We start from the raw sequence: 12,146 nt of genomic DNA, 5'->3' as shown, positions 1-12,146 counted from the left end.
CTCACAAGGTTTGGTTCCTTTGCTATATGCACCCTCCTTTATAACATTTATCACAATTATAATTATGTAATCATTTGTGGAATTTTTGTTTATTGTCTGTGTTCCTCACTAGAATCTAAGCTCCATGAAGCAGGTAATTTTTCTTGTTTGCTGCTTTAACCTTAGTGTCTATAACCATACATGGCACATAACAGGCACTTCATTTTTTTTGGATGAATGAATAAATGCAATTATCTAGATTTTCCTAAACAGTAGAGGAAGAAGCCCTGTCATACTTGAGTAATATATGATATTTTTTACACTATGTATCATATATAATTATTTATAATACTTTTTTAAATGTCCCTATATCATTTTAAATATCCTTTGTCATTTTTCGCTATTTTATTTCCTTTTTATTTCCTCAGCACACCACTCACAGGCAAATGTCCTGAAGTAGCAATAGCAAAACTTGGCCAACGCAGGCACTGACATCTATAAAAGGTAAATTTGTGCTGCTTCAGAAGGTTGTGTACAAGCAAACATATTTAGTGTGATCCAGCTGTATATTCCTGAGAAAAGAATCTGGAGTCAGATACAGAAAGGGATCCTGGCCATTTGCCGTGGATTCCTGAGGACTCTTTCATTCGTGGGTAAGGCACAGATGTATTTCATTTCTAAGACAAGTCCTCCAGTGAAGCTATGTCCAAGATTAATAGCTTTAAAAACACTAGCTTCAGTGACAACGGATCCCACCCTACAAAACTTGATACTTGGAAATCAGTGAATATGTGAAAAAATGGTTTTTCAATTTACTAACCTAGGGTTACAAGTACATGGATAAAATATCGACTACACATGGGAGCACACAGATACAAGGTTAAACCCAGTTGCCAGGTGTACTTATTACATTTTCTTGCAAAAATAATGCATAATATTAAGGATACATTTCTCATTGACTGCAATGTTGCAAACCAAATGTCTCATTACTATTTTAATGCATTTTAAAAGGATCTTCTGGATCAAAGTCTGTGCTCCTTGGTTTTATGGAGATGCCATAGCAGTTTTAGTAGGGAGCGATAGGTAGGGCTGCAGTCTCTTTCCACCCTAACCCTTTTCAATCCCCAAAGCACTAACTTTATCTTTAAAAAGTGTGTGTGTGTGTATGTGTGTGTAAAATATGTATTAGTGTAACATCGAACAGATTTACTGTGGGGAGAAAAGTAGGAGGAGTCACTGCTAAAAGAAGGCTGGAGAACACTACTCCAGTCTAGCACTACTAGAAGTTAGTTTGAAGTGTTACCTGTATAAATAGCCCCTTTGTCATTACAGAGATCCTGTGACAGATTTGCCCCGTCTGGTCATTCCTTGGGATGTCTCCAGCTCCACTACCCTTTCACTTGACCTTCAGTCCTGCATTTGCAATGGCCCATGGGCCCTCCATCTCCTCAGACTCACATCATCCAACCTCCTCACAGGTCAGCCACCTCTTGTATTTTCCCAGTCCTTACCAGTGACCCCATCATTCTCTCAGGCACCCAGCTTCAAGCTTGTGGAGAGAATTTTTTTACTCATTCTTCCTATCTAGACAGTCATCAACTTTGGCTTCACTTCTTTTCTTCTAAATATTGCTCACTCACATCTTTTCTCTGCTTTCCCACTGCCTCTGCAGGAGTCCAATCAGGCATCTGACATCTGGGATACCTTCCACTGCTTCCTAAGAGGCCTCATGGATCCATTCCTTTGGGGTCTAACTCATCCTCTAGACTAATTCTACTTAATTGTTCCCTTTGACCCTGGTACTTCCCTATACACAACCTTAAATGATTTCCAGTTGGTTTTGAAACCAAGTCTGAACTATTCTTCCTTGCTTTCAAAGCTCTTCAAAATCACCTGGCTCTACTCTCCTTTCTAGTAAGTCAGTCTCCCCTCTGTCATATAAAAGTATTATTACTTTTCTAGAGTCTTTGCCTGTATATAAACATGTTGAGTTGATCTGGCCTTAAAGAACCCATCCCTCTACTTACTTCTTCAATCTTTTCTCTCCTCTTTCCTCATCTTTTACCCCATGTTCTTCCATTGCCAAGTACTTGTAGTTCCCTGAAAACACTTGTCTCTGGACCTTTGCACTTGCTTTCTTCTTTCACCCACACTTAGGAGTAAAGTCTCCTTAAACTAAAGAGGCACCTCCTGTTGTGTTAACACTTCCTTTATCTGTAGTCCAGGTAAAGTAATCACATCTTCCCCTGAGCTGCCATTGTGTCCTATGTACTCTTCTCTTATAGCTCTTATTACACAATATTGCAATGTTTTGATCACATGTCTGTCTGTTCTGTTAGACTATGAGCTACCTTTTCAAAATAGTTTTAGTTTCAAAACAATGTCCTTGACCTCCAAGAGGTCACAATTGTTTTGTGCTCCTGGTGAGTCACCTTAATAACTCAATAGGTATTTGTTGAATGAATGAATTAATGAATAAATGGGTACATTTCTACCTAAATCCTTCTCATTCTTCAAGGTTCAACTAAAACCTTAAGCCTTCTTTGACCTTTCTAGTCATCCACCCTTTCTCTGAAAACTGATAATTTTTATGGTTTGTACTATAAAAATCTGAATGATTTTTTTTAACAGACTGCAAGCTCCTTGAGGGCAGGGACATATATTTACATTACTCTGCTATTGCATTGATCACAGTGTTAAGCACATAGTAAAAGCTAAACAACTGTTTGCTTTCTGATTAGAGTTGTGTAAATTCTGTGCTTAGAAAAATAATGATGGCTAATAGTCTACCTGGAAAATTCTACATTTTTTTCTAATTGGTTGACCAAGTAGTTTTAGTGGTTTTTGAGGGACCACCGGATTACTTCATTTTTTGGGGAATGGGTATTGTGTAGTTCTTCCTGACTGATTTTTCTTAAGGGAGCATTGAATTCTTTTGTATGTCAGATTGTTGTGGTTAAGAAACAGGAAAAATGAATACTGAATGATCTGGTCTAATTTTTTTTTTGGTCCAATCTGTCTAGAAATTAGTGGGTTGGAAAAGACTAATTTAAGTAAGATGTGTGTGCACTGTAACTTGAATGCCTACTAGCTTACTTAGACTTGGCCAGATGCCACTGAGTGTTATCCTTCCTGGTGCTATGATAACCAGAGCTGCAGGAAGTGTCATCAGGCACGCTTAGAGTGGAAGGGTACCCACTGCTTTGTGCTGTTCAGTTCCAACCCTTTGCCACATGGTAGGCCAATTGTCTCATTCCTGATGTAAACCCAAGATATGTTTCTTAACTTCCTGTTTCTTTATGCATTAGTTTACTCAATGCTTCTTAGTGGCTACTATGGACCAGAAGCTGTGCGTGCTACTTCAGATGCAAAGGTAAAACAACAGAACCTGTGCCCTCAAGGAGGTCATTTGGATACCAAACAGTAAAATATATATGCCATTGTAGAAACAATATTTAATACTGCCTTAGAAAAGCCAAAATTCAATATATGAATATTTCTTTGGACTAGAATCCTTTGAATCAATATGCATATAGAAATAAAAATATTATTATTAATACTATTGCTGTCCTATAATGTGAATATTCTGTTAGAAAAAGATGAGATCTTGCTTACATAACTAGAATAAATGTTAAATAGTAATGAAGTCATATTCTAACAGTAATTAGGTGGTTAGGGAGGCAAAGGAACTCTTATAGGTCTTTAAATACTAATTCTCTACAAAATAATACACTGCAAGCAGTTTATTCATGTATTATTATACTATAATATTAGAAGTAGCAAATGCCAACCTGGGACTAAGGCCAGATCCAGATTTCGTGGGGCCTGAAGCTTATAAGCATGGAAGGCCCCTTAAAAAATTAATAAAATTAGAACACAAAATTGTATAGCTCATGCAAATGAGGAGTACTGAAGCTTAAGCTTCATTTGCTTCACAGAACAGCTGAAGAACAGAAAAGATGGACATCTTCTCTATTCAACAGTCATATTAGGGAAAGACTTGGGCATTAGAATAGTGCTCATTAAGCTAATATCAAGAAGTTTATAATATACACAATAACATGTAAAATGAATCTTTAAATTGTACTTAACCACAACCTTATTCTATCATGTGGCTTTCTGTAAAATTGAAAAAGCACCACAGGTATCCATTGAATATAAATCATAAATACTTTCTTTTTTTAAGCTTCAGGTTGTAGACCTGTGCTGTCCAGTATCATAGTGATTAGTTACATGTGGTGTTGGGCACTTTAAACACAGCTGGTGCAACCTAGCAACCGAATTTTAAATTATATTTAATTTCAATTAATTGAAATTTAAAAACAGATACTCTAGCAATTACAAAATTTTTAAGTATTTCACAACAACTTGGGTGTCAATTTACTTTTTCAGCTAAAAATTTTATGAGATCTAAATGCAGATTAAGTATTTCCTAGGGAAATTTATCAGCCAAATGTTCTGTAAGTGTAGAATTCACACTGAATTTTGAAACCCTAGTATGACAAAGAGATTATAAAATATTATTAATTTTTGTATTGGTGACATGTCAAAATTACAGTGTTTTTAATACATTGGTGAAAATAATATATATTTTAAAAATTAAGTTCACCCAGTTCTTTTTACTTTTTAAAAAGGTGGCTACTAGAAAATTTAAAATTACATATATGACTAACATTATATCTTCTATTGAATAGTGCTGCTTTAGACTCTGTTTTTTTCCAAGGTAGTATATAATTTTTGAAATCATATCTTCAAATGATAAACTTAGGATGATCCTGGTAGGTGGAAAGCAATTACCAAACATTAGTAATGAGATGTCTTTACCTTACTTGAGGTGGTGGAATTCCTACCACTATGCAATCCAACTGTACTCTGGTTCCTTCTGGAACTTCTCTGCTCCGTAACTTTTGAGTGAACCGGGGAGGTTGCCCCAGAGGTTCTTCATAGTACAAAGATGAAGGTGAAGACCCTGGGGTGGTGTCTCCACCAGCTGCCTCACTGGCAGCCTGCTCAGCCTCACGCCTCTTAGCTTCCTGCTGTTCAAGGGCATGATTCACTTCATTGTCCCTGGTGTCTGCAGGGATAGGGATGGGAACAGAAGATCTTTCTCTTCTCTCTGATAGATCTGAGACACTGGAGCTGCTTTCCTGCATAAGTTTGTTTTGAGATTCCAATTTACTCTTGTGGTTTTTGCAAGCATGAGGTCTAATCCTTTTGGAACTATGGGCTTTGAAAAGGGAGGACAGCTCTTCAATGAAATCGGCAGCTTTATTTAAAAATACTTTTTTGGACTGGGTTTCTGAGCTATACTGTGGCCTTTTTGCCTCCTGAGGGCTCTCTTTAGAGCTGGAAGGACTTCGAGAGTTATCTTGGCAGAAGTTAGGGTCAAAAGTTGATTTAGGTGAGTGTTTCATCTGCTCAGAAGAAAGACGTTTTCTAGCTTGAGCTTCATCTGCTTTCTCCAAAGGGTCATGGTTGATGGCCAGTCTTGCCAGATTAACACTTTCATCTAATTCTTCTTGGCTCAGAAAGGCTGAAAGATCTGGAAGGTCATCTTGGCCTCCTCCTTCAGCAGCTCCAGGACTGCCAAAATGGAAAGGGTTGGAGGAAGGTTCTGCTCGACTCCTCTCATTGTTTCCTGGATGTCTAGTTTCTGCTAAATAGCTCTCTCTTAAAAGCTGAGATATGGAAGTAGAAGCTTCTATGCTGTCGTCTTGCATGCTGTTACAAAATAGTAATAACACAAGGTTTGGGTCATATTTCTAAAGAATAACAAGTCTATGTTCATAGTAGCATAACAGATTCTTAAGAATTTAGAGCTTGAAATTAAGAATTACCTAATTTTGATACTTTACAAATTTACTTTAAAGACTTCAAGATTATTCTTAAATTGTAAAATGAAGGGGAACCGAATGAGATTTCCCTGAATTTGATAAAAAAACATGGGTGATTGCCACTTTGTTAAATTCTTTAAATACAAGTTCAATTGTGAAAGGTATACTATAGCTATAGTAACATTATAGCAAATTCTAAACATGCTTTTGATAATATGGGTAAAGGGCTTCTGGTTATAAAGTGCTTTCATATACAAATAGAGATTTCTCTCTGCCCTCTCCCTTTTACCTTAAATGTAATAAAAAATGTATATTAAAAGATATTGACAACATAATCTTGTCTAGTTACTGAAAATGTAGACTTGATTTAGCCCATGAAAATAAATGCTTTTCTTTTTTGACTAGAGATGAGTTGTTTAAATTCAGTGTTGTTTATAGACTCAGCCTGCTCTTGAAAACTGTAATGATTTAGTCTTTTAAAATAAGGTATAACTGATTTACTTTCTACAAAGACGTGAGCCAAAGCCTAGGTTTAAAAAAAAATCTCTTAAATTAATGTTGGTGAAGAGGGCCTATGGTAGACAGGGAAATGAGGTGCAAGACAGGACACCTATACCCTGTTTCACAGTATACCCTTTCCTGACTTTTGAATTTTGTATGAATATATTACCAACTCAAAAATAAATAATTTTAAAGTCTTAAAAAGATAGTACAATAATTTTAGTTCAAAGTCCTCTGGACTAGAGATTTTGGTAAGGCAAGTCAAATGTGTATTATCAATATATCCATTTATGCATTCACACATTTACTAGAGGGATGGCAAATGTGTGACCCATAATCTGTTACTCCTCTCTATCCTCCTTTAAAGATGTATGTAACTGATTTCAGTACTCTTCCCATTGACTTAGACTTCTTTAACACTCCACTGTTTTAGTCACCACCAATCAATCAGAGACGATAATGGAGATTAAGACTATTTGCCATTCTTGGTTACTATTTGTTGGGCTTTGTGCTGGGAAGATGGAGAGGAAAAGTAATCTAAGTCTTTTTTGGTTTTAAGATTTTATGACAAAACTTATTTCAGTTCATTCCTGTCCTTTACCTTATATGATAGCCTCTCTTGTATCACAAATAAGATTTCCTAGGAACTTCCCTATTTCTCAAACTTTTAGAGTGCTATCCAAAACTTACGTCTAAAGTGGCCAAGTAGACATTCACCTTGAGAGGGCAATAAGAGACGGCTAAAAGGATCACCTACAGCAAAGTATTTTCCCCCATAGTTCCCATAGCCTGAGATTGTCACTAATGGAGGGAGCTACTTGTTTGTGTAAAGTCTATTACACCTTAAAAAAGATTAATTGAAAATGCGAAGGTGTTGACTGGTTTGAGAGATTTGTCTACAAAGATATTCATCATAGTATAGATGGTACTATTAAGAATTTGGACCCATATCCAATAAGAAATTAGTTAATTAAATTATGATATATTCATTAAATAGAAATATTTGGCTATTTAAATTTTGTAGAACAGTGAATGATACAAAAAATAGTATAGGAAAGTGTAATTGATAACCTATTGAAAATTTCTCTCATTTGTGCATTAACTACACAGAACAGTTAAAGATAGATGAAATAAGGGGCAAAATACTATTTGAAAATGTAATTAGTATACTGATTTAAAATCTTTCTAATTTTTAAATCAACTGTTTCATTAGCCTAGTTTGACTTTCTATATATATTTAAATATTAGGGGAAATATTAAGTGCTGTATCAATCAGAATGGCCTACTATTAGTTGACCATTACCATATATTATATTTTAATGAAACTTTCTTTAACTCTTCATTTTAGGATGGGTTTTATCTTGAGGCAACATGGAATGAGCATTGGCCCTAGAATCAGACAAATTGGTTTTTAAATTCTGGCTTCATCTCTTAACGGTTGTATGACTTCAAAAAAATTGCTTAACTTCTCTGAGCTTTGGGTTCTTCATCATAAAACATGGATGATATCTATTTCCCAGGAGAGTGGTGATTAATAATATCATGAATGCTAAGCCCTTAAAACAGGACCAGCCTCTATAATGGACACTCAAAAGATGTTAGTTAAAAACAATACTTAGTAAAGGTGATGGTACTGTTGAAGAACTTCCAAAAATTTTATATTTATAGTGGAAATAGAAAAGAAAGTAGTCACTTTTTTTTGCAACCAATTTTTTTTTCTTTTTTAAAGAACCCAAGTAAGGTGTAAATATATGCCTGTTCTGATACTTATGGTCATGAGAAGTATTATTATAATTAAAAAACCTTCAGGTATTCAAAATAAAGGATTTCTTTAATGATTTAATATAATATTTATTATCTGATACGTTGGAGTTAGCTAGATCTGGTTCAGGTCCCAATTCTGACACTTTCTAGCTATATAAAGTCAAGAAAGTTAGTTAACCTCTGTAAGCCTCAGTTTACTCATCTGTAAAACAGGAATAATGTAGCCATCTTATAGGTTGAAGTGATAATTAAATATGCTTGGCATTTAGTAAACATTCAATAAATGGTAGTTACCATTATTTATTATTATTATTATATAACAACCTTAGCCACATAGCATGCTAAGAAACTGAAGTAGTGAAGTAGAACTAGTGAAGCAATTTGATCCAAGGACAAACTGAAGAGCAACTGAACTCTAGATTTGTAGTTAATTTAGTGTTACCTATATTCTATTGAAATATACATTGTCCCGTGAATGAACTGTTTGCCTTCAGATCTTTGTATATATTCTCTTTGTTTGGGCTGCTTCCCATTCTCACATCCCTTCACTAACTTAATGGGCCAAGTCCTACAGTGTCTTCAGTTCTTAGCTGAGATATCACCCTGGGATCTGATTTCTTCTTTTCTCTGGGTTGGGCACCTTGTCAATGTGCTCACAAAGTTCACTGTCCTCACTCTTAAACACAGCACTTATTACAATGTATTAAATTTGCCCATTTACTTTTCTGTCTACTTCACTTTGTTTTTGTACACCATCATCTCTGACAGATGACATGGTCTTGAAAAAGTTCAAATATGGCTGCTCTGCAAAGAATTCAAGTTGAAGGGAGGAAATGTGGAAACCAAGTAGATGAGTTATATTATTGCAATGTGCTTTGCAGGAGATGATGTTGGGTTGGATCAATGAGTGGTATCAGTAAGACATGGTGAGAAATGGTCAGGTTTTAGATATCTTTTGAAAGTAAAGCCAATATGATTTGCTGGTGGATTGAAAGTGTGGTGTGAGAGAAAGAGCAGAGTCAAGAGTGACACCAATATTTATGGACTAAGCAATTAGGGGAGTGGTGGAATCCTTTACTGGGATGAGGCAGGAGTGGGTTTCAGGAAAGGAAATTAGGAGTTCTCTTAGATGTTTCATCTGGGCTGTTAGAGTGACATTGGACTTTGTTTCTTTTTTCTGCTTCTTACAAACTTGAAACAGATTTTATGCCAGTTTCAAATGAAGAGCAAGTAACTGCCTTTGAAAACAGATTACTGTTTTGGTGAAATTGTCATAGGTTGGAAATGAGACAATGAATGTGACATGACTAATCAAGACAAATTTTAGTAAATTGTACACCTAATTTGGCCACATAGAAAGCTTACCAAAAGTTCTTTACTCTGCTAAATATCTCCATTTTTATCTCTAGGATTTTTTCCTGAAGATAGGAGCTGCCCTAATGCCCTAAGACCTTGCTGAAAATGTGAGAGTCTGGTTCATAAGAACAAAACTTGATGCTGATATCTCTGTGCGTATGTCTCGACTTCTGTTAACTCATAATTACTCTTCTGTGACTATAAGAAGACTTCATTGTTGGAAGTATCATGTGGCATAAATTCATCTCTTGGTTATAACATGAGTAAACTGGTGTATTGACCAGAAAATTTGCAAAACCTAACATGAAGTTACGTGGATTCAAACCTAAATACTGAAGTTTTCTGGCTATGAGGTATCCTTAGATACTTAAATGAGAAAACAAATCTGGCTTCTAGGTCAACACAAGAATAGCTTAATATTTAATAATTATTGTCTAAACAGCTGGAATAGGAAAAGTAACTCACCTCTAAAATGAGGATGAGCAGAACTAACCTGTTTATTTCCTATGTTTGTTTGTGAAAGCACTTTTAAAATGTAGGACACTATACAAACTTAAGTTAATCCTTTTCTGCTGATGTGTAATTATTATTCCTAAAATGTAATGAACTTTGCTCATTGGAGAAACTCTTGCTGGGTCGAGAACCAAATTCCAATACACAGTAACTAGTCCTGGAGAGTTGGGTACAGATCACCTTCTAAAAATTTGGCTGCAGATGGGATATCCTATGAAATAAATCCTTCATTGTTACAATTTCCATCCCCTCTCTAGTACAGTGATCATCCCCATCTTAGTTTTATTTCTAGTTTGTTTTTGGTGTGAGTGGCATTAGTAGTTTAATACCTTAGTATATATTGCATTACAGAATAAGAGCTTGAAATATATGGAAATATGTCAGTAACAATATGGGAATAAGTCCTATTCTCTTAATTCCCTTTTCAGTTTGAAAGAAAGAAAAACAGCAGATAAAAACAAATACAGACAAGTGTATAAATAGAAGAGAATGTTGAAGTAAAGAGAACAGAGGTGATACACAGGAAAATTAGTGGGAATCTATTTAAGGACAGTCCTAAAGGGAGTGTTTAAAGGAATGAAAAGATACTTAGATGATAAGCTAACGGTGAGTAAACAATTCTCTTAATTATTGTTTTGATTAAACTGGCAAAGGTAGGAAGGAAAGTGAAGATTTAGTTTGAGTGTAAGAAAAAGAGATTGGCTACTGTGAAGTATACATACTGTGTATGTTTCCGTATACAGAGGATAAACATGTAGGCAAGCACTAGTGTGAAGGACACTGAAGCCAGAGCCCAAAGTTAGTGTTTAATCTGAAAGACGGCAAAGAAATAGTGTAAAAGGGAATTCTACAACCCGCCGAAAGGCTGATGGAAGGCAAGCAAGAAGACTTCAGGAATTTAGGACCACAAAAGGGTTTGGTGGTAGTACAAAGCGAGGTTTTTTTATATCACTTTCAAGATCTTACCATTCATGATGAACTTAGCTCTTATCTGGGAAATCCCAAATGAGACAACTTTGTCAATCCCCATGAACTCAAAGATTCATTTTAAATAAGAAAAATAAAGGAAAAATTAACATTTCATCCATCTTCAGCCTCTTAATATTTGTGTCAATTTTCTTTAGGTGATTAAGGATTTGAAAAAACGAATTTCCCTAATTAAGTTCACATAGCATGCTTGTTAGACTGGGAGAGGAGCAAGGGCACCAAGTAGGCTCAGGATCTCAAAATCTAGTTCTAGCTCAAGCACTCAGTGGGAAGGCTCTGTGGAGCCCCTCCCAGAGCATGGAGTGCATGGTGACTGCAAGTGGAGGCCTACGAAGCCCGCACCTGAACTGAGCTTGTCAAGGTGACTCTGGTTACACATGGACTCTAAGAACTCTTTAGTGACTACAGGTAAATAGTCATACAAACTTTTGTGCCTGCCAAAATGTTTCTGCTGAAAATACGTTCTTAGATTTCTAAACAGAAATTTTGTACTTGGCCTATACTATCCTTGAGTTGTTCTGTCTGTACTTGATACTTGGATTGTTCCTTTAAGCAAAAGCACAATGCCCTAGTCGTTTTACAGCTCTTTGTCAACTATAAAGCACTACACAAATTTAAGAAAATATCTCCATGGTGCTTGACTCTTCTTTAGCTTTTAGGAGAGGGAAAAACAAAATATTTTCATTTTTTTGTCTAGTTACAGGCAATAGAATAGCACCATGCAACAAGCAATGCCTTTGCCAAATCTCAAAAACAATGAAGAAAACTAATTATTCTGGGGTTAGCAGTATCATTTATCTTACATATTCAGGTTAGTGAGCTGAGTTCATTACTCCTATGACATACAGGAATTAGCTGTTGAAAAATTTAGCTGTCACCTTTTCATAATGAACCTTAGTTCATTAAGGCCCTTTCACAATGAAACCTGATTTACCTGCTGTGTTATTTCTTCAAAAGTAATTTGAAAAGCCGTCTCTATGCATTCCAAAATCAGCCTTGATAAAAACTCATTCAATTTCTTGAGTCCATGAATTGTGGTTCTGTGTCCATTCCACCAAATACATGCCTTTAAAAACACATTCTAACAGAAATATTTAATAGAGCGTGTGTTTTAAAGTATAAATATATGAAACTCTAGGTATTTAACACATTATTATGAGTTCCAATAGGATTATCCACATTCTATAAGTGGGAATAGAGACAAACTTCCAG

At 35.6% G+C, this 12,146-nt stretch overlaps 1 protein-coding gene across 5 annotated transcripts in view; it reads right to left on the bottom strand.

Moving 5' to 3' along the window:
* The window catches only part of MYPN (myopalladin), an 88,594-nt gene that overhangs the window by 60,656 nt on the left and 15,792 nt on the right, over positions 1-12,146 (bottom strand). For 2 of the 5 annotated variants that reach the window (XM_036923954.2, XM_036923955.2), the window contains exon 2: positions 4,804-5,700. The exons of the other annotated variants lie outside the window; for them this stretch is intronic. In XM_036923954.2, coding sequence (XP_036779849.2) covers positions 4,804-5,699 — 896 coding nt within the window. In that variant the 5' untranslated portion in view covers position 5,700. The remainder of the gene's footprint in view (positions 1-4,803; positions 5,701-12,146) is intronic. 5 annotated transcript variants of the gene reach the window in all.

The sequence above is a fragment of the Manis pentadactyla genome, chromosome 8 (genome assembly GCF_030020395.1).
Source record: "Manis pentadactyla isolate mManPen7 chromosome 8, mManPen7.hap1, whole genome shotgun sequence".
Classification (NCBI taxonomy): Eukaryota; Metazoa; Chordata; class Mammalia; order Pholidota; family Manidae; genus Manis; species Manis pentadactyla.
This window is presented reverse-complemented; position numbering and strand designations above follow the sequence as displayed.